Genomic DNA, 23,337 nt, shown 5'->3' on the forward strand with positions numbered 1-23,337 from the left:
GTTGCTCAAGGAAATAATTGTGCATTTTAACACCATGTACCTCCTTCAGAAGAGTAAGTAAGAAGAGTGAAAAAGTATTATGAGAAAGTTACTCATTATAATGAGATACTAAGTTGAAATTTCGATTTAGTTTCTCATTATAATTAGATACTCAGTCAAAATACTGAATAATCTTATTGCTATGAGATACTTACTGTAAATCATTATTATAAGAAAGTTTCTCATTATTATGATATACTAGGTCGAAATTTCGACTTAGTTTCTCATTATTATTAGATACTAAGTCAAAATAATGAATAATCTTATTATTATGAGATACTTAAGTCATTATTATACTAAAGTTTCTCATTATTATTATTATGAGATACGATATTGAAATTTTGACTTAGTTTCTCATTATTATTAGATACTAAGTCAAAATAATGAATAATCTTATTATTATGAGATAAGTCATTATTATACTAAAGTTTCTCATTATTATGAGATACGATATTGAAATTTCAACTTAGTTTCTCATTATTATTAGATACTAAGTCAAAATAATGAATAATCTCATTAGTATTAGATACTTAAGTCATTATTATAAGAACCAAACGTGGCAGAAATAGGGCCTCCATGTAAACCTCCATGTGTTGGGGTTTATTGTGTTGGGTTGATGACGTCACCACCCTGGGGTTAATTTGACCAATCACGACGCTCCACTTCACCTGTTATGGAACTTTAATTAACACCTATAGCGTAGGCAGTAAATGACCATCAGAGTGGGTCACACTGAATAGCGTGGGTAGTATTTCTTCCTTGCAAGTGCCCTTTAAGCACCACAGACGATGGTGTGGCTTTATGGAGTGACGGGTGTTGATGAAGATGCCCCTCCACGTGCCCCGTCCTTCTCACGCGGCTTCCGTAGCGCTCAGTCCTGCAATCGGATCAGCAGAAGGACGGAGTTGGGGACACGACTCCACATCTCTACGGGCAAGTAGTCAGAAACACGTACTGTAAATGGAGTCACTTATCTCCACTTACTTTTTTCAAAAACTTTTCAACGCAACAGGACAAACAGCAGGTGGTTTAGTGCTCGACTTGTTGACTAGTTAGGCTGCCTACATCAGGCGCCAAATCGGACGCGACCGGCGCGTGCACCTGTTTACGGTTAGCATCATGCTAACTAGTAGTCGTTAGACTGTTTTCCCGTTAGTTACACGATAGCTATAAGCAGCTTGTTTAAAGTAGCTATACAGTACAGAAACGAGCAAAAAAAGGCGTTTTGATTGAATAAAGTTTTAAATTAACTTATAAAAGTGATTTGTTTGTATCCAGTTGGATTAATATAAACACTAATATACACTGAGTGATAAACACTAAGGAGTGACAACTGTTATTGTATAAAACTACACATTTTAATTGTTTTTTAAAGTGTTTTATAGATTATGTTAGTCAAATATTTGTATAGAAATTAAAAACGATATTTAAACTTATAAGTATATTTGGAATGATTTCTAGATTTCTGTATGTCGAGTTTATAAAATAATAATAATTATAACCTTATTTTTATATTTAGTTTTTTTATATTTATAATTATTAAACCTTATTTTTATATTTATATAATTTTATATTTATAATTATTATAATCTTATTTTTCTATTTATAATTATAATCTTATTTTTATATATTTTTTTTATATTTATAATTATTATAACCTTATTTTTATATTTATTTTTTATATTTATAATTATTCTAACCTTATTTTTTGATATTATTTTTTAACTCACTACATCTTGTCTTTTGTAAACTTTACATATTTATTTATGTTATACTTTATGACTGTGTTACTTTTTAACAAAAATGATGTCATTTTTATTTAACTCTTCAACACAAGGCTTGGATGTTTCTTTTTCATTTCTTTTTCTATACTAAACCACATGAATGCATCTATCCCACTTACTGTACCCCTTATTTCACTATATAATCAAAATGCTTGTCTAACTCTGATACTAATGAATATGAAAATAATCTGCAGTGTGCATTAGGGCTTTATGTGGATCCCAAAGCGTTTTATTCCTCTTATACCACCAGTGTGCAAACTAGTGCAATTTTTATTTATTGATGTCATTATATATCTATTATATCATATAACCATAATATATAGCAGCAGATGTTTTGTTGTTGTTGACAGCTACCTTGCAAGCAGGATGAAGGCTATCATGCTAAACTCTTAGATGTGAATCTTTAAAACTGCTGCTTGCTCCTGCTTTAACAAAGGGCGACTGGATACTTAGAGACAAGTATTTCTGCATGTTTGAGCTCACGGATGCCTGCGACTGGCTAATGCTGCTTTCATCAACAGAGGGTAGACAGATGGTATGACGTTCCTTACATCCAGAGAGCTCGGCCAATGATGGCTGTGGCATCATTGGGGTACAAAAGGTCGACAGGGCGAATGCTTCTCTGTTGATAAATAACAGGTTTATTCTTGTTCTAATACATTATCGTTTCTATACTAACAGCTCATTCACAGGGACATGTCTAGTGGATGCTCTTTATAAGCCAGGTCCAAATTGAATAATAATAATCCAAGTACATTCTAAAACAGAAAAATGTATGTTTTTTTATTTATATGCGGATGTGAGAAGATGGATCAACTCGAGTGTCAGCATTTTGTCAGAGGTAAAGCTGTTCCATATGGTTTTCCATATCACTGGGTAGACAGAGGGGGTGTCATCACTTCCACCCAGAGAGCTCAGCCAGTGATGGCTTTGTCATCATCAGGATTCAAACTGCAGATAGGATGATTGCTTTTCTGTTGCTAAATCACAGGTTTATTCTTCTTTATTCTTGTAACATTCACAGAACAAGTTTTGAGTGACTGTCAGCTCTTTTGTCAGAGGTAAAACTGTTCCATTATGTCTTCCACCACAGAACATGTGTAATGGAGGACGTTGCTTTCTGAAAGTTCTTGGTACAAAGCTGTGTTTTGATGAATTCACTGGCAAATGACTGGTGTGACATGAATAATTGTAAAAGGCTCCAGGGTATGCTATTGTTTAGGAAAATGTGTAACATTGCTTCATATTGCTTCAAATAACTGTCAAACTGTCAAGATGTTAAAGTCAAACAACATAACTGTTTTAGACTTGACATTAAAGATTAATACGATATTGCGGCAATTGCAGAGCAGAACATTTCTAAAATATATCAAAAAGTCCTCTAATATCCTACAATTATTGTATCTCTCAGTGTTTACTGTTATTAGGTGGCATGTTGAACAGAAACACGTAAATTTTTTTTTTTTTTTTTTTTAACAAATTCCTATATACAGCTTGTATTTATTGTTCTCCTATCAGTATCAGTAGCTGACTCTTTATAATCACACTGGCATTAGTATAGGACCTTGATTACAGAACCGTTCAGCATTACTTCAAATTCTTCCATTGACAAAGAGCCCTAAATTTAGCTACTCAATAGAGGTCTCCCAAATTAGGCAGGGTGAACAGGCAGGGCTGAAACGATTATCTCTCTCCTCCATATCCATGTATCAAGCCTGTGACGGCACACCAGCTCCATCTTATCTGTACGGTAGGAGCAGAGTGTAGAACTGACATTATTCAGAGACTTCCATATGAGGACTTTTCACCTTAATGAGGCAGGGAAACGTACTCATACACTGACTGTACCTACTGGCTTGTAGTGTATATAATATTAAAAGCACAGGAGTATCAGAATTCATTCACTTTAAGAAAATGGTAAGTTTAGAGATTGTTATTAAAGAGCAGCAGGACAGAGGACTGGGTTTAAATAAGGAACGAACTTAATTCAGACACAAGGGTTTGAAACTTGATAACACCTGCAAAACCATTCAAGTTGATTTACTAGCAGGGTCTGCTGACGATTGTGTCTTTCATATTAGTAGGAATTTGCAATGTGGGTCATTTACTGTACAATGTGATTTACGAAGCTTGAAACCTGATTTGGGAGAGGCAATTGTGAGCAATACAACCAACCAAAAAGCTGCTGTTATAAGCTGTTCTTCTATCTGCAGGTTGTTTCCTCTATTGGGTAAGATTTAATAATGAAATGATTTAAGAAGAGTATGCGTTACAAAATGATCATTGATAAACGGTTGAGCGCTTATTAATATGTAATACACTACCTAGAAATGATGAAAAACTCAAATCTAGAAATTTTGAACACTTTTTTTTGTGTGTTCGTGGTGTGTTCAGCTCATGTTCAAAGATTCTGCTCTTTTACATTTTCTGTTCTTGCCCTACTTTGCACATGACACACTGTGGGTAAAACACACCCAATATTAACAGTTCACCCCCAAACTAACTCAAATAATCATCAACGTCAAATTCATGCAGTACCATACAACCATTCCAATTCACCTGTTTTCCATCCTAATTAGTAATGAAACTAAAATTTTTGTGTCCCAAATTGTAGTATGTTGAAATTAGTATCCTAAAAGTACCTGGATGGTTTACTATTTAACATGTATATTAGTGTGGATCTGTGGACAATTCCTTTTTAGCTAATCTATTAATAGCTAAACTCCTTGTTCAGTTTTGTGACAGTTTGCTTTGCTGAATTCATCCTACAAACATGCATCAATGTTAAGTTCAATTCTATAGTGTAAGTTATATAAGGGATAATGAATAAAGGAAAGCTGCAATGCATTGTTTTTACATTGGCCATGTGCGCAACTAAGCAGCGACGTTCTCTTCTGTTACATGATGTGTAAATATGTCCCAGTTCCTACATACTCTTTTGCAACACACTCAACATTAATGTGCTTTTTCTTCACAAAAAAGGAGACATGCATTTTGTGAATAGTATATAATTACGCAAAGGGACACAGCGTTTCTATATTAGAATGGATTCTGGGAATCTAGGAATGTTTAACTATATAAAAAAATCCCTGAAGATCCCTTTCGGCAAAAGTTGATCATAGAAAATGTTGGCATTTGGTGTATTATTAATTTAATTAGCGTAACTCTTGATGGATGTGCTCACTACACATGTAACAACGTGAGGTGGTTCATCAAACTTTGTCTAATCTCTTTGTAGTTAAAAGCAAAAAAAATCCGATCTTGGCAGAAGTACATTTCTGTAATTTGCTTGAGCAGTTTCATTGTTATAGGACATTTTACACATGCTGAATGGAAATAATGTCTTATTGCTTGTACAAGCTTAGCGGCAGTGAGATTTTTTTCTCTTTTTCATATCAACATATTTATTTGACATTTTAAACAGAATAGAGATATTTAGATCGTTCAAAAGTGACTTGTATATTAGAGTTACACATGGATTAATTGTGTTATTGATATGGAATTACATAGACGGAGATTGTCAAGAGATATTACCTTAAACATTTGTTTTATAAAATAAACCCACCACATTTATTATTAGTTTAAAATATTTGCTGATACTTTTTACATTTTAATTCATGTCTGAAATAGACCTTCACATGTAATTAAAGTAGGAAATATGTATTCACTAAAAATAACTACAAATTACTTTCTGCGAAAATTGAAAATGTAAAAGTTATTTCTCGCTATGCTTACATTTTATTTTTCAGTGGCAAGACTGACACTTGATTAGGATTTCTGAGTTACATTACAAACTACTTTACTAGAAAATATGATCACAATATCAATATTGTTCATATCCATATGATTGGTAACATCACAGTACAATTTCTAAAAATATCTCAAGTACTCTATTTCTACAAGAGTGACTTTATTATTACTCACATCACCAAGTTAATTGATTTTTTTTAAGCCATTGACTTTTAATTCTCTCTTATTTCCTCTTCTTATTTCTGTGTGTTTTTAAATCTTTTTTAATCAATGCGCTTTTCCATGCACCACCACTGTTCAAAGCATCAAGCAAAAGTAAATAAAAGTAAATATCATGCTTTATTTTGTGTTTTATAAAAATGCCGTCAAGTATCATATTGTGTTTTTGCCTTGTTGCCCATGCTGACTATTATAAAATAATAATGTGGGTTTATATACATAGGCAAAAACAATATAGAGGTCAGTAGGTCTTCTCTCTAATGAGTCTGGCTTAAATATCAGTATTGTGGAAGGATATACTGATAATAACGAGGCTTATTGGTTAGAATGTTTGCATCAAACCTCCACGGTCTGGGATTCAATTCTGGCCTCGGCCTGATTGCGGAGTTTGCATGTTCTTCCTGTGCTATGTTTTTTTCCCGTGGGTATTAAAGGTTCCTCTGCAGTCTAAAGACAGGTGCTGTAGGCTGATTTGCATCTTTAAATTGTCTGTAGTGTGTGTTTGTGTGTGATTGTGGCCTGCGATGGCTTAGCACCCCGTCCAGGATGTGTCTCCAGGCTTGCTTTGACCCTGAGTTTGTGAGTTTGTTTATGTAGGATGAATGTGTGGGGAAGGAACATATTATAGGAACAAACCCTGACAAATTGGTCATTTAAATACTGTCTTCATCTCATTGCAGTATTCCCTATACTCCATCATCCTTAACTGTGGCATTTCTGTACCACTCTGACATCGTTAGCATTTATGTATCTACATGGTCAGTTTTCTTCATGCAGTATTCATTATGCACCACAATGACATTGAGAAATTTGCTCTATGGGGATGATGGATGCACTACAGGGTCACGATATTAAACATACAGAGCGCTTCAAAATGGCAAAAGTTATAATCTGATTTTATTCCTACTCATTATGATAAACTAACTGATAATCTCCATAGTCTTTTTTCATTTCTGTCCACTTTGTAGACCTCTTCAGTTTGGTGAAGCACCTTAGCAATGGGGTCTAGAAATCTCTTTTGGCATAAGAGTACACTATATTAGCCCTGTGAATCATGGGAGGCCTGGCATTCTGGGTGTCCTGTTACACACCATATAAGGACCCCTCACCCCACCCCACTGCCCCAATACCCCTGTGCTATCAGTTTCTACAGAGAGGTGCCTATTCTTAGGCTGTCAGTCCAGCTCATCTGAGCAGGCAAGAACCCTCTTCCTCTGAGTCTCACCTCTTTTCTGTCTCTTGCACTCATTCTTAGTAATAGTTAGAGTTTTTGTTTGGCCTGTATTGTTTGTTAAAGTATCGATTTTTGCATTTTTCTTTATCAACGAAGAACAGTTTTCTTTTTTCCCCCTCTCATCTTTATTTTTTTTTACTTTTTGTCTTCTTTCAGAGGCATCATCCTGATCTTCACCTCCATTTTTCTTCAACCGTTTGGAGGAAACCAAATAATACAGCAATATTTTGAACCATGAGCACTTACACTGTGACACTTCCCGGACCTGCACCATGGGGTTTCCGCTTGCAAGGAGGCAAGGACTTCAACATGCCCCTCACTATTTCCCGGGTAAGAAAGTCAAAAAGCAAACACCTCAAGTCCACTTCATTCTCACTGATTGTTTAGAAACCACTTATATGGATATACTGTGTGTGTGTGTCTGTGTGTGTGGCCTGAATGAGAGAGAATGAATGAATGAAAGAGTAAGTTTCTTTATTTACTCTACAAAATAGGATGAACAACATTCAGGTCACATGCTCAGGATGCTCTGAGTTCAGCATGGGTTTTGTTCAGTTTATCAACTGGTATCAACTGCTGACTGTACTGTGAGATTATGTGACTGACCTTTTCTATTGGAACGTTTGGTATACTTGATGGTTTACAGCCACTGATATTATCATTTTATCTGCTTCTATTATGTGAAGAAGGTTTTTGGTGAAGAAGGTTTATGGCTAATATGGCTGGCCTCAAAACAGTGTTTTTATTTTTATCAGATGTTTCCTTTTGACACCATATTTGACATAAATAGCATTTTACTTTAAGTGTCTTGTGTTCTGCTTGAGTTTATTATTGCTCTTATGTGTGATTCCTGAAATCAAATCCCTTGTATGATAAGTAAAAAATAAAACACAATAGGACATGTTCATCATTGATAGAGAATTGTGATGCCCTGAAGTTGATTAATTTCCAATTTTGTTAAATTTGCCAATGATGACTTTTTTTTTTTTTACTTAAGTACATGTCAATTTAGAAAACCTAGTTAGAGTCAGTAAGTTAGATAATTCAGAGAAAGTGGAGAACTCAATTTCCAGTGTAAAATAGAAAGTGTCAGTATTTTACACCACAAAAGCACTTTCTGACCAATCAGATTTGAGAATGTGCTATAATAGTTATTATGATCTTTTATGGTATCGGCACAGTAGTGGTTGGTGTGTGTGTTTGTCTATCAACATGTCTTTGTGAGTTCTGGACTTTTCTATTCTCAGCTCTCCAGAAAGGAAAAGTTCACAACTCAATTGTCATTCTAGCTTGAAAGGCTTCTGGAAAAATAGCCGTGTGTAAAGGGATAAGGGGCAAACAGTAGCAGTTGGAAACGATCTGCATGACGCTGATCCTCTCCCATTCTGTCACCACTCCTCACATGCCTTGTGGTCAGGAACAATGTGTGTCCACTCATTTTCCTAGTTAACATCTCTTCTGTGACGTTAACCCCCTTTTGTGGCCTGCGTAAGTTTTGCCCATCTAAAAGACAATGCCGTAGCCATGATACGTTAGTGCCTGGGTACAGTATTTTGGCTTTACAGTAAACATAGTTGGATGCACTGATTGTCTGAGGATTCTTCAGTTTGGACGGTAGTTGGCTTGAGTGTGGTGGTTAAATTCGGATGTGTGAGTCAGGCGTGAAGGCTTTCCCCCTGCAGCAGCAGAAGGCCAAGTCAGTCACTGCAGTGACAGCTGAGACGCAAAGCTTGACTCTCTGCAAACAGGCTCAGTGGCATTCTGCTAAAAATACCCCCAAATAATGGCAATTTCACCTACACACTTGAGGGCATGGGGGTACTACTACTGCTAAGTGCCAGTTGTTTTTGTGTTCTTTGGGATATTTAGTTGTGCACTGTAATACAAAATGATTTATTATGAATGTGACCGTTAAAAGGATGAAATATGCTCATGATATTATCCTGGTTGATACTAACCAGTGGGGAATGGGGCTGAGATACGGTTGCTTTTTGGATTGTGTTCTGAATATATAGTCAATCCAGTAATAATTTAAATACTCCTCATAACATTGATGACACTGATGTGTTGAAAGAGAGCTACTGAGCTAGCAGTGGTCACTATAACATTCTCCCAGGTACAGAAAAATCCCTAAAATTCTAGATTAACTTAGCTATATTCCTGTTTAATTAAAAATAACACATCACTCACAGAGCTGAATTGCCGGTCAAGCCCTCAAATCAGTTACAGTGATTTTTACCCATTATTTTTTCCTGCTTGCTTATCTTTTTTGACTAAATCTTTAACGGGACTGCATGTTTATCATTTGGCATTTCTAAAAGTCCAGTTTTGGAAATAAGACCCTGAAAAAAAAAGGTCAAACAGATGGCTCTTAGGAAGCATTAGATTGCAGCTCTTATAATCGAGAGCAGCAGATGACGGATATAAATACTGCTGTGTGAAGTTTGGATTAAAAAAAAAACCTACTGAAGGAGTCCAGGCTGGTTTGGTATACAGCAGCGTCATTCAGGAGGCATTCAGGGTGAAAATGAGAGAGCGTGTAAGATACCGAGATGTTTATCAAGCCGTGTATGAACAAATATATTTGTAAATGCTGCAAAGGAGCATTAGTGCAAACAAGAAATTCATGAATATCTAGATAGCTGGGGAAAATATTCATATAGTATTAAACTCCTGAGTCTGTTTAAATTTACATATCAGGAATAAACTGACTAAAGAAGCTGCTACAGATTGTATAATTGGTAATTTAAGTGTGTACAGATTGTATAATTGGATATTTAAGTGTGTATAAGGATTTCACTGCCAGGTTTAAATCACTTATTAATCACAACTGCATTCATGAATTCAATCGAAAATATTAAACTCGGGTGTTTCAATTTGGATTGAAGAAATCTATTTTTATAAATGAAGGCAAACAGTCATTCAGTGAGGACAAAAGTAATGGCACCTTACAAAAGGAGGAGGTGGTAGCGAGTACACTGCAGTGACTGAGCTGCATTGTTGGAGGATTTAACACACGGGACACTTAAGAAGCACTCTTTCACCATTTAATCATCATTTTTAAGCACTTTTTCCAGAATCTTGTGGACTTCACTAAATGTACAGTGTAAATCAGCTGTGGTGTGGAGAGTTTTATTTGCCTCTTGGTAATTTATGGGTTGGTGTTTACAAGCATGTGCATATGATGACAAAGAAAATCAGTAACACACCTTGAATATTATTGCTATTGATTAACGACGCCCAGTGTTTGGAGAGAAACTGATGACAATACAATCCTTCTAAAAGTTTAGCCATCTTATTGGTTATTTTTAAAAGCTTGCCTTTTTGTTAAACTCCTCATTTTATCTATTTCATTTATTTATTTATTTATTTATTTTTGGCTTATAAACTGATTTTATTTTTGGGTATTTTTGGCTCTGGACACTTCTGAGGCATTTGAGAATTGAGTTTATTCTTTTCTGACCTAATTATATCAAGTTTAATCAAATAAGAATGTGGAAAAAAAAAAATTCAGTGCAGTTTCCTAAAAGCTTAATTTGCTGTTCAGTGTAAATTCCATTGAATCCCACGCTAGGTTTTAGCTTACTGGAAAGGTCTTTGGTAACAATGGTGTAAATGGGTGAAGTAATTACACTGTAACTGTAGCACAGTGATTTTAGACTGGACTCGAGCTAGTGTACTTAACATTACTGAACATATGTTGTGTGGATCCAGAACGTGATGAGTAAATTGTAGGCTTTGTATTGCCTGATCTTCTGTAACAGAGCCCTGTGACATTTGCTCCAATAGGACAGTGGCACTAGAAATGTGTTCTCCTGTCATCAGGTAGTAGACTGAAATGTCAAACATCGCGTCCACGTTTTATGATTTGCTCCATCTGTAATGCTTTTCTATCTATGTTCTGCTAAATATTTACAATTGTACATGAACATTCTGTATTATTGTTTTTATGGGGACTGTAATATTCCTATTATGTTGGGGATACGAGATCATTTTTATTCTTGGGAGATATTTGGCTGGATCTCATGAGGAAAATTACAACTTCTATTTAAATTCCTGAGTTTAAGGGTAGGGTTAATATTATCTCCATGTAGGATTATTAATAGACCGGCATTATAGCACATACGTCATTAAAAACACTTTACAAATATAAAATTACAAACATGTGTGTGTATGTGTCTGTGAGCATGTGTGTTTGCGAGTGTGTGCACACTAGGTGACACACTGGTATGTACGACCTAACGGTTCTAAAGTTTTTTTTCTCCCCATACCACATACCATTCCTTCTGCTTCTGAGCATTAAGATATTTTAAACTGGTATTAAAGCATGTAACGGTTATACATATGACATTTATTGGACCGATCTTAGGTTTCCAAAAAGAGATTAAGATCAGGTTTTATGAATTCATGCTTGCTTGCATGAAGTCTAGGATGAATGAATAGCGTATGAGAAGGTTTCTAAGGATTTTGTGATTTTTGTGGTGGATTAGGCTACAATCCCATGTTCTGGTTTAAGTGACATGAATCTGTGACACCGAACAGATTTTTCAAGACTGAGCAGACATCAAAATCCGATCTGAGACACTATGTGGTCTGTATCAGGTATTTGATATGTGACATGAATCAGAATTTTTATGACTTTCTTCCAAGAGCAAAAAACAATGCATTAAAACGGCAGGGGTCTTTATTCAGTGGAAGGAAGAGGACTTGGTTACTTGATATTTGGGAAATCGTTTCTAGCAGCACTGCAGGGAAATAACTGAAACTGTACAGTGTCCAAGACAATTGCCAAAGAAAGTGATGTGTGCATGGGGCATTCAGGGAATTTCAGGCATTAAAGAGAGCCTTGTGAACGGATGGATGGATAGATAGCTGGGTAGATAGATAGATAGATAGATAGATAGATAGATAGATAGATAGATAGTTTTGTAGTTTGGAGAAGCTTGTCATGAAAAGTATTTTTTTCTTCTGGGCTTTTTTCTAGCTATTTATTGTATGGGTTTTTATTCTTTTACATAATTTCCAAGAAAAAATATTGATTTTCTCCACTGATGCACAAGAGTGACTTTTAGGGGTTGGTCTAATATCATTAGCCTCATATTTTTTAAGGTTTTTATTTATGACTTTGGTTCAGCCTCATCCACAGACAAAACTGAGTGTAAATATTCTGTGACGTCTCTACCGGAATTTCAATACCTTTTGTTCTTTATTTTTCCTAGTGTTCTTTAGATTATATCGGTCTGTCATTTAGCGATATACAGTAGATTAGTCAGTAGTGTTGAAGAAATGATCACTTCTGCTTGTAATCATCCCTCTGCAATGCTAGCTTTTAAGCTATGCTGTATATTCTGTGATTCCAGCCATTCCACACAGTCATTAGATAACACGCTGGTTATGTTCGCGTATACTAAAGAGAACACCCAGTCTGTCCTGTGCCATGAGAGCCAGTAGCTGAGTGTGCTGACAGGCACGGTTGTTTTTAGTACGCTGTTGAAGGTCAGTTCAGCATTATTGGTGAGTTATATATATCAACAGTGAGCTCCCACACCCAGGCAAACCAGCCTGCTCCATCCTCCCTGCGGTGAATATAGCTTCTGAAAGCTTGTTCACGAAATAGTTCTTTTATATAGTTCTTAGCTAGACATTGTCCTCATGTCAGGCTTGATTTAAAACTGGAAAACTGTAGCAGAATGGAGGGGAAATATGGTTTAAAATTTTCATGGTATGACACACAAGTCTACAAAATATTACTATATAAACTGACCATTTATAAACTCAAGAGCTGGCAGTCAATATCTGTATATCCACAAATACCCTAATTCTTAGAAGATAAATCTATTTATTTATTCATTCAGATATTTTTTTAATTAATATTTTAATTTTTTTCCTGAGTCACAGCTAAACACATATGAGAGCCACTGGATTTAGTAGCCTCATTGGGTAAAAATATGAACAGGTGATTTGGAAAAAATTGGTAATTTTAATCAAAATTAAAAAATCAACAGTGCCAGATCATACATCGTGACTCAGCATGACATTTTACATTTTTAGAAAATACTTATTCATGTCCTGTTAGAAGAAATGAGCAACATTTTTCCTAATATATACATACTTTCTGTCATATTTCTACCTCAGACTAAATCGTCCGGACGGTACCAAGTGGTATCAGATTTAAATGGCAAGTATTTTTACTCTTTCAGATATTTAGACACAATGTACTGGCGTAAGCGTAATGTTGACCAGTGGCTCATATACTTTAGTTCCTCTTATCAGCCTTAACAACGATAGGGCTGTAAATATCAAGAATAGTTTCCCTCACAATCCAACCTCAACCGTTGTCTTCTTAGCTGTCTGTATTTCCTCTCTTTTTTCTTGTCACTCATTGGCCTACTTTTTCCCTCTTTCTGCTTTCTTTGGCAGCACAGAACGGGGCTTTTGTGTGTGTTTGTGAGGGAACAGGAGATTTGAACTGGCATATCAGCCTCCCATTCACTCAGGCATCAGCCGGAATGAGCCGAGTTAAAGCGTGAGCCGGTGCTGCTAATCCTTTCCTAGCACATTCAAAGCCTTTGTTGTGACATGTTACTTTAGTTTTCCTCACCCTGATAGTTTTGCTAAATCGGGTAGAAAGCAGAACTACTGGTGCATTCAGAGCAGAGAAACACAAATGAACCGGTGGCAGCTTGTCTTCAGGTTTAGATAGAAACCCAATAGCTTCCAGTTTCCAGCTAATCGATTTCCCATTTCTACAGCATCATATTAGGCATTTATTTGTTTGTTTTAGGGTCCATACTATGAATTAATAACAGATCAGGTCTCAACTGGTCCTGTGCAATCCGCTTGAAGGACATCCTGTGTTTCTCACTGCAGCCTGATCTGTGTTAAGGCTCTTTTCACTTAACATTCTGTACAGTGGATTAAAGTGAAGTTTTAGATTTTGAATTCTTTTCTGTTTTTGGTATGATTTGTTTTCGTATTATAGATGTTTAAATGGAGCACTGATTAATAAGGTCTCAAAAAAGTCTTTCGCTCATTGGTAACACAACTTTGCAAGCTCAGGAATATGTTGTAGCTTAGTGGTTTAGGTGTTGGACTACCAATCGGAAGGTTGTGAGTTTGAGTCCCATGTCCACCAGGCTTCCACTGCTGGGCCCCTGGGCAAGGCCCTTAACCCTCAATTGCTCAGTTGTATAAAAAAGGAGATAAAATGCAAGTCGCACTGGATAAGGTTGTCTGCTAAATGCTGGACATGGGGAAAAATAAGAAATCCCAGAAGCTTGGAGAATATGGATGCATGAACTCTCTCGAACATTTCTTTGCTATTATTGTTCAGTTCAGTAATCCTTCAGTCCTCTCTCACCTTATTGGCTCATTCTTTCTCCTTTCATGTCACCTGAGACCTCTTAGTTGTCAATAATATCCTACACATACACCCATGATACACAACACGTTTGCTTCACTTTGGGGTTGATGAGTGTTTCTAGGCATTGAATCACGTTAGGGTTCCCTTGATGGTGGTGTAGGAGTAATTCTCATAAGTGGTCTCTGACCTGGTTTTCTGTCAACATTTCAGTGCAATTGTGGAGAGAACGATGCACAACAAGGAATGAAATGTCTCAAAGATCAAATTCATTCACATATTTGAAAGCTCCCTTAGATTTGGCAGTGCTGTGCTGAAGTGCAGTAGTCGCCTGTGCATCTAAGGAAAACAAACTATTGTCTGAACCGTAAGCTGCACCACATGATGTCTGTCAGAGAAAATCAGGATCCCGCACCTGAAGAGGTCATCCAGAGGGTTTCCAGGAACACTCCTCCAAGACATTGAGTCATTAGGCTTCCTGAAGGCTTCCCCGGCATCAGCAGCACTGTCACCACAGTAACCTTTACATAGATGTCAGGAGTCTCAGGCTGCTCCTAGAGCCAATTAGTGATGACATTTACAATACCGAGGATGAATGGTCTCTATAAAGCAGGTCAGGTGGTTCGTTCCAACACTGAGCCAGTGAGTTCAACTGTTGCCCTGGGGAAAAAAAAACCTATTCATTGCCTCACAGACCTGGCTTAAGAGCTTCCACTCACGTATCTGTTTCAGGCTTTAGGTATTTCTGTGTCTCTTCACAGCCAAAATCCCCCAAACTATAAGGTTTATTATGTTCATTCTGCATACCATTTGTTTAGCTTGGTTAGTTTTGACATGGCAGACTTGAAATAAGGTAACAGCTTGTATGATTTAGTTGCTTTGTTGTTTTATGGTTCTTTTTTAAGATTTATGAGCAGTGTGCTTGAATTTGAGCTGTATTTTAAATAGTTGCAAAACAGACAGCAAAGTCAGCCAGGACTTTTATGCGAAGGTTTTGATGGGTTTTCCAGATGACTATATTTATAGTGATTTATGTGCTAAATTTTATTTTACAAAAATTCAACAGGCAAATGTATGCACTTGTTTGAAACTCTCTCTAAGATTTTAGACTGCACATATAAAGACATGCATTTATTAATTCTGCTTAATCCGACACATGGCACGTGGGTCAAGATTCCATTATATCGTATGGGAAAAACTTCTCTATATTTTGTGAACTTTTTTTGCGTGACAAACCTGCATGCATCGTGAAGTCATATGTCTGGAAATCTGATCCTTTCCAAAATGCGTGTAAGCATTATAGTGAAAGGGGATTGACAATGTGTTTTAAGGTACATTCAGCATTCCATGTTGCTTTAAGTGGAAACAACCATCACAAGCAGAAGTAGTCTTATTACAACTATTGTATGGACAAAGCTATGGCAAGGTGAAAACTGATACATCATAAAGACTGTGACGTAAACACACTACCAACTGTTTATAATGTAAATGCTTAAATGTCTCACGTTTGTCTTAATCTCCAGATATACCAGCATGGACAGTTTAGAATTTAGCATTTGCAATTTTTCACACAATGATATAAGAAACTGTTTTTCTTATAGTTAATAAGTGGAGCCACTTCAGCTTTATCGAGGTTATTAGACAAGGATTAAGAATCCTTGGTATTGTCAGACACTAGAAAGAGTGGGATTGTGGGGTTAAAAAAAAACCTAATTAATTCATTCATTAATTAACACATTATTATTATTATTATTATTATTATTATTATTATTATTATTATTATTATTATTATTAAGAAGAAGAAGAAGAATTTTGTTTGCTATTTTGACTGTCGCTTTCCGTCTCGTGAACCAGATTATTGTATGAATATTGTAGATTTCTGTGTTTTTTCTTCCCCTCTTTACTGTGTAAGTAAGTGTTTTGTATATCTCTTCAGTGTTGTTTATAGTTCAGGTGTATTGGATGCAGTATGACTAACTCTCTGGGACAATTTGTATACTCACTATGATCACAGAAATAACCATCTGAAAAGCCCAGAGGATGAAGCAGATTTAAAGAGAAATGTCAGCACAGACACCTGGACCTGAGGATAGTTTATTTGTAATAATATGACTTAAGCAGGACAGCATGGCATTGTTTCACATGCTCTTTTTTAATACCTGTGCCTAATACAAACCCAAAAGGGGTCTTAAAATAGTACGCGACTACGATCATATGCATTGTTTATGTGTATATCTGGGGGGGAAAAAAAAAACCTGAACAGAGTATAAGGTTGATGGGATGCTGAAGTCTGTAACCTAGTGAACCAGTGTTAATGTATTCATCAATAGACACTTCAAAGCACATTTGTACGTCGCTCTGGATAAGGGCCAAATGGCATAGATGTAAATATGCTCTGTTTATGAATTTAATTTTGTGTGTTTGTTCTTTTGAACTATAGAGATGCGAAGGAAACAGGCGAACATAAATGATACTATAGATAGACAGGACCTGTACTTTGTGAAAATTATAATGATTATGATGCATAATGAAACATTTCATTTGATGTACTAAATGAAAATTTGCAAATATGTTGAACACCGGTTTGTTTTGTCGTTACACAGATCACTCCTGGGAGCAAAGCAGCTTCAGGTAACCTGACCCAGGGTGACATCATTGTAGCCATCGATGGGGTCAGCACTGAGGGCATGACTCACCTGGAGGCTCAGAACAAGATCAAGGGTGCCAACTTTAACCTGGCCCTCACCATGCAGAGGTACAGTGACCCATGATGTGTGTGTGTGTGTGTGCCATCTTATAATAGTAAAACCCAGTAATATTTACTTTAATAAGTATTATTATACTAGAATCATAGTATAATTATGGTGTATTACGTATTTACTATAATACCATTCACATGTTATCAAGTCAAGTCAAGAGTCAAGAAGCTTTTATTGTCATTTCAACCATATATAGCTGTTGCAGTACATAGTGAAATGAGACAACGTTTCTCCAGGATCAAGGTGCTACATAGAAACAAAGACAGGGCTAAAGACTTGTAAGTAGTCTTAGCCACATAAAGTGCAACTGTGCAACCTGGTGCAAACAGTGCAGGACAAGACAAACAAGACAGACAAGACAGTGCAGGACAAAAGACAGTGCAGGACTAAAGACAGTGCAGGACCAGACAGTGCAGGACAAGACAGTGCAGGACAATGACAGTGCAGACACAAGTTACAAGACAATACAAAAAGTACAAAAAATGCAGTACACAAAAGACAATAAATAGTAAACAGTCACAGAAACAGTCACAGAAACAGCGCCGACCGACCAGTGTTAATACTGTATGTGTTAATATAGTATGTGCGAAATGGCTGAGATATTGTACAGTATGTGCAATAGCTAGTATAGGTAATATACCATAACTACAGCTTGAACGAATCTGACAGTAAAAGGTGTTATTTGAGCTTTTATAAAGGTTAAATGTGGCCACATTGCACTGCTCAGGGCATGTACCCAAACTTATAAACATCTTTTGATGTTTTGAAGGATATAGCCATCAAGTCACATTATAGGTCCTAGTCACATATTTGCTGTAGTGGTACTGAGAAAAGTTCGTATAAATTGCACTTAAAAATGCATGACGGTGCCAGTAATTCTTTTGGTGTGTGTGTGTCACTGCCACAGTTGCTTTACTGACATACTCTTAAGCCACTGCCAGTCATGTTTATTGTGGCAATAAAGGTGATCAGAGAGACAGATTAAGAGCTAAGGGTCGGGTGCTGATATTAAATTGTAAGTGAGGTTCGTTTTTTTATCATCAAGTCAAGTGTTTGTTTGTTTTTGTTTTTTTTTTTTTTGTAGACATTGGAATTAAATGTTGTTTTTCCATGACAATGGTGCAGTAACACATAACTGTGCAAAACACTATATAGAGTCCAGATGCGTAACAGTGTAAGATGAGTGCGGGAGAATAAACATACAGAACAATCTTTAAATACACAGGTCATGGTCTGTCAACTGTAAACTAATGGAAAGGTAGCAGCAATGCTTTCAGTGGTCGATGAAGTGTCGGTTGAAGCTTTATAAAGTGGTATTTAGTCATACAGGGGTGAGTGTTGGTGAGCAGCAGGGTGTTGAGTTATCTGATTGCCTCAGGGCAGAAACTGTTTCTGTCTTGCTGGTGGTGGCATGTATGCTCCCGTACCTTCTTGCCAGATGTCAGGAGAGTGAACAGACCGTAATAATGGTAATGGTGAATAGAGAGATTTCTGGTTTCTAGAAGTTAATTCCTAAATGGCTCCACAAACCCAACCAACGAAGCCAGTCCAGGGGCGCTTTCATGAAGTCTGAAATGGATTCATGAAGTCTGAAATGGATGGAGTCAGGATCAGACGGGGCAACATACGTGAGACACAACATAAACAAAGCACATGGCAAGAAATAACAACCAGAAATCGTCCAGCCATCCTGACGATTCTTTTTTACACTTCATTACATTTTAGTATTTTCACACTTTCTTTATTGTATTATTGCATTAGAGAATGATCCGTCGATTTACACCACATCAAAATGTCTGTTTATGCCTTTATTTCTGCATCCTTTAACATTTTAATAAATATTACATTGTAATTTAGACTAAGTTTCTGCAAAACACATTTTTTTTAAATCCTAAATATAAAGTGTAACTTCTAGAGCAATTCTTTAATTTATCACCTCCAGGTCTCACAGATACAGTAGCTGTAAGTGCAGTGAACGTGTTATTGTGTATCGTGTGTATGTGTGTGATTGCATTAAGAAGACGTGCAGCGTTTTGTTAGATAAAGGTCACACAGTTTCACTTCTCTCATATTTCCTTTTAGTCAATTAGCCATGCCTCAGCGAGTTCAGTTTAATAGACATATATGATGTGGAGACACAATCTGAGACACTGTGAGAGAAACGATCCTGCTTCCCTGTGCAGTGTCACAGCTAATGTCTGTTTACAATTTCACAGTATTTTTGATATACTTGCATGAACACGATACGTCCTTCTTTAAGAATTCTGTTCTCATAAGTGCATTGCTTCAATTCAAATCATAGGCTGCTTTCTGCTTTTTCTACTTTTTGTTATTGTCAGTCTGAAAGGAAAATCTTTCATGATTTACTACATTTTAAAGAAACAATGTTGAGTGCAGAGTGCTTGACATGAGTGCCAACACAGTATGGTGTTTTTGTATTTCCTCTGTCAGCTTTGACATGAAAATGATTTCCTTGTATCTCAGATATCTCAGAAGCCTTTTATTTCACAGTATACGCTGGTGTACAGAGGCAGCCTCTAAAGGCAAAGGATTTGCCTCCATGTGTCCAATCAAATAATTCTTACATTCACAATTGTTAGTTTGTCTTGTGTGAATGAGCAGATTATGAACAAAATGGCTGCAATTTCTAAACGGTAAGATTTAAGATTTTAAGATTTAAAGTATATATATATATATATATATTACCATTATATTAGTGCAATGTTTTTGTTAAAACCCCTTGAATTAAAATGGAAACTCTAAAATTCACACAGTCACATCTTGATGGCTTCATTTCAGATCCATTCTGATTGGGCACAGATACAATATTTATGGCCAAATACTCATGGACATTTACGGACCCAAACACACACACGCTCCCAAAGCCAAAGTACATTCAGGAAACAACAATACAACATTTGTTTGCTTTGTAGTGCTTCTGTGGGATGTGGATTATAGTGTTAGAAATTTCATCTCGTCACCCATACTGAGAAGCTGGCGACAAGGTATCATGCTGGGAGGAGAAATCACAGATTATGACAACAGTTTATAGGAAAGCTCTCCCAAAGTCTTGCTGGCTTACTTCATTGGAATGAAGGTGTAGCTCAAAGTCCTCCTGATATTGCACAATGTAATGGATGGGCAAATTTACTCAATTGTTCAGTTCTGCCTCCATCCTCTTCAGATGAGATCAGACTGAAAATCATAAAGATTGATATAAGTGTTTCTTATGATTGAACTCTGAATTACATCTATTTCAATATAGGTCAAAGCGCCCAGTCCCTGTGTCAATGACTGCACCAAGAATCGACACTTCAGTTCCTGTCATCCCTCATCAGAAGGTACGTGCTGGCCAAGTGTAAAGAATTTACTACCGATCGCAGCCGAAGTCATGCTCCCTGTAGCCCTAGAAGTGAATATGATGTTTTCTAGAGATTCTCTCATATGGTACAGCTGCCTGAGGGTCATTTTAGATAATCCTTATGCTCAGATTATTACAAAAGCTTACACAGGAGTGTCTTTTCAGGATGCTACATGCTGAACATGTGTCTCTGGGTACAAGAGGTTTACGAAGAAACCTTCCTTCCCCAGTGAAATGCCCATTTAACATTTTTTTGGAATATCTGATAATGCTAATAATGCCCTCCAGTGGTTAATAAATAAGGTGCAGTCTATTCAGAAAATCAGTTAATTGCACTATTTTGAAAAAGTTTCAACAGCATCTAGATTAGGGGTCTTCCTCTGTTTTAGCCAGGTTTAAAAAGGATTTATATTATAAGCATAATCCAACTATTAAAATTAAAAAAATGTCTGAATGGCACTGCGATCATGGAATCTGCCTAAACAATGAACCTTCTGAATAATTTTGGTTTTATTTATTAAAATAATAAATGATAAAATAATGTGTCCACGTATTACATAGAAACATCTTGCTCAACTTGTGTCTCTGCTGTTTGTGCCTGCATTTGCCTCATAAATGAGTAACGGGGATATGGATTTATATTAAATACTGAAAATGCAGTTTACATCCAAGCTAATGCAACGAGTACATTATATTTAATAATAATATTCTTACTTTTCTATTCATTTGCTTTGACTCTGTAATTTGGTTTATACTAAGTGGATTATACGTTCAAATTGACTGTCAGTCACAGTATCATTGTGTTTTTGGGGTGACAGAACTTAATAATTATCTTTCTTCTTCACATAATAATGAATTTGATCCTGTTGGACCTGTCACTAGTTTATTCTTCAAATATTTTTGGGAGACAATGTGTTTTAGGATGACGTTTAACGTTAGGTAATACAGTGATACCTCTAGATAAGAGTGCATTGACATACGAATTTTTTGAGATACGAGCTGTGATTCGACCAAATTTTTGCCTTGTGATACGAACACATTTTTGAGATACGAGCATCCGAGCCACCGCCGCCTAAACAAAGACCCCTAACAACCACGTGTGAGATACGAACATCCCAGAAATAGTTGCAACTGGTCGTGCATCAGCGTTGTTTAATGATACTTGCCTTTCACATTTCCGAAACATTTTAAAAGGGAGGAAGAAACAAACCTCCTTGGACAGGTTTTATTAAAACGACCGGCAGATGTTAGTGAGTAAAGAGTGACAAAAAAAGGCAAAAACAAGTGAAGAGAAAAGCGATGAAGAAAATAGAACAGAAAACAGAAATTGTAGCAATTATGTTCAGTTCAGTTAAGAGAATTTCAGTTAAGTTCATTAATTTTAGTGAAGTTTAGTTAAGTTCCATTTAAGTGTAAAGTAGCATTAAGAGTGTAAAGTAGCGAGTAAGTGAACGACAGTGAAAGTGTAATTCCTCCTAACTCCTCCGCCTGTTTACTCCTCCCTCAACCTCCGTGCGCATCTTCCGTAAAGTAAAACCAGTTTATTTTTTTAACATTCTCTATGTTAAATGTTTTATATCTCTATGTATGTTTTTATACAATATTTGTCATTTTATAAATACAGGTACTGTACATTTTTATATTCAAAACACAAAAAAAAGAACTGGAGTAGAATTTTGCGAGCTGGAACGGATTAATGGGATTTCAATTCATTTAAATGGGGAAAATTGCTTTGAGATACGAGCAATTAGAGATACGAGCAAGGTCACAGAACGAATTAAACTCGTATCTCGAGGTATTACTGTATTTATTTACAAATGAATGTAATATCAGTGGGATACAAATGGCCCCATAATCATGGAAGTGCACAGAAAGGAAACGTTTTAAACGTTTGCTTCATTATCAGCAGTTAGATTCATGTTGACATTTCTATGTGTTTTACAGTCTTATATCTATTGTAATTAAATTTTAAATATAACAGCTATGCAATAGTAATAATTATTGTAGATGTCATTAATGGCCACCATGATAACAATATTTTTTTTTTTTAATTAAAAATAAGCAAATCCTTCAGGACCCCACTATTGAAAACTACACATCTAAGTCTTGTCCTCACCCCCTGTTATTATTTTTTATTTAATCCATGTGTCTCCTCCTTTAAGGGTCATCCTTATCAAATGAATGGTGGTCTTGCCACCTGCGCTGAAACAAACTCCTACCACTGCAACACACAGGAGCTCAGCCAGTCCTCTAGCGCACAAAAGAAGCAGCAATATAACTCCCCAATTGGACTGTACTCAGCAGAAACGCTGAAAGAAATGGCCCTGCTTCAGGAAAGAGCTAAAAGCCTGAGCTCAGGCGAGCCACTGTGGTATGTAAATAGGTGTATTAAGTACATGCAACATGCCAGTAGCCAGCTGTGGTTGTGGCGATTCCCAGCAGATCCCAATAAGACATTAATGGGTAGAATTAAACTTTAAATAACAAACAATTATTGATTATAATTTACAAGATGCTCAAATTAAATAAATACAATGTTTATACATGGGTGTACGTACATGTTCCTTAATTAGGATGTAAACGTCTTAAATACATTTAAGGCAAAGGGGTCAGGCCCACCTGGCTGCTAACTGGCATGTGTTATATAACAGAAGGATGACAGAAGTGTAAAAAGCAGTCCGTAATTTAATACAGCAGTGGTTCCCATACCGTCTAGGCCATGAACTCTCTTCGGGCCTGGCTTCACACGCATCAGGGTCATGTGTGATGCACTATACACACCACAAACAGTTGCAGGCAGATCGCTTGCTTTCCAGCAGGTGTTCTGACAC

General features: G+C 36.4%; 1 protein-coding gene across 14 annotated transcripts in view; it reads left to right on the forward strand.

Moving 5' to 3' along the window:
- The first annotated feature begins 838 nt into the window (after window positions 1-838).
- ldb3a (LIM domain binding 3a) overlaps window positions 839-23,337 on the forward strand; it is a 51,647-nt gene continuing 29,148 nt past the window's right edge. For 7 of the 14 annotated variants that reach the window (XM_060872834.1, XM_060872843.1, XM_060872845.1 and 4 more), the window contains exons 1-3: window positions 6,996-7,356; window positions 16,990-17,141; window positions 20,411-20,486. In XM_060872834.1, coding sequence (XP_060728817.1) covers window positions 7,261-7,356; window positions 16,990-17,141; window positions 20,411-20,486 — 324 coding nt within the window. In that variant the 5' untranslated portion in view covers window positions 6,996-7,260. The other 7 variants (XM_060872840.1, XM_060872839.1, XM_060872841.1 and 4 more) reach the window with 3 other exon arrangements.

The sequence above is a fragment of the Tachysurus vachellii genome, chromosome 6 (assembly GCF_030014155.1).
Source record: "Tachysurus vachellii isolate PV-2020 chromosome 6, HZAU_Pvac_v1, whole genome shotgun sequence".
In the NCBI taxonomy this organism is placed as follows: domain Eukaryota; kingdom Metazoa; phylum Chordata; class Actinopteri; order Siluriformes; family Bagridae; genus Tachysurus; species Tachysurus vachellii.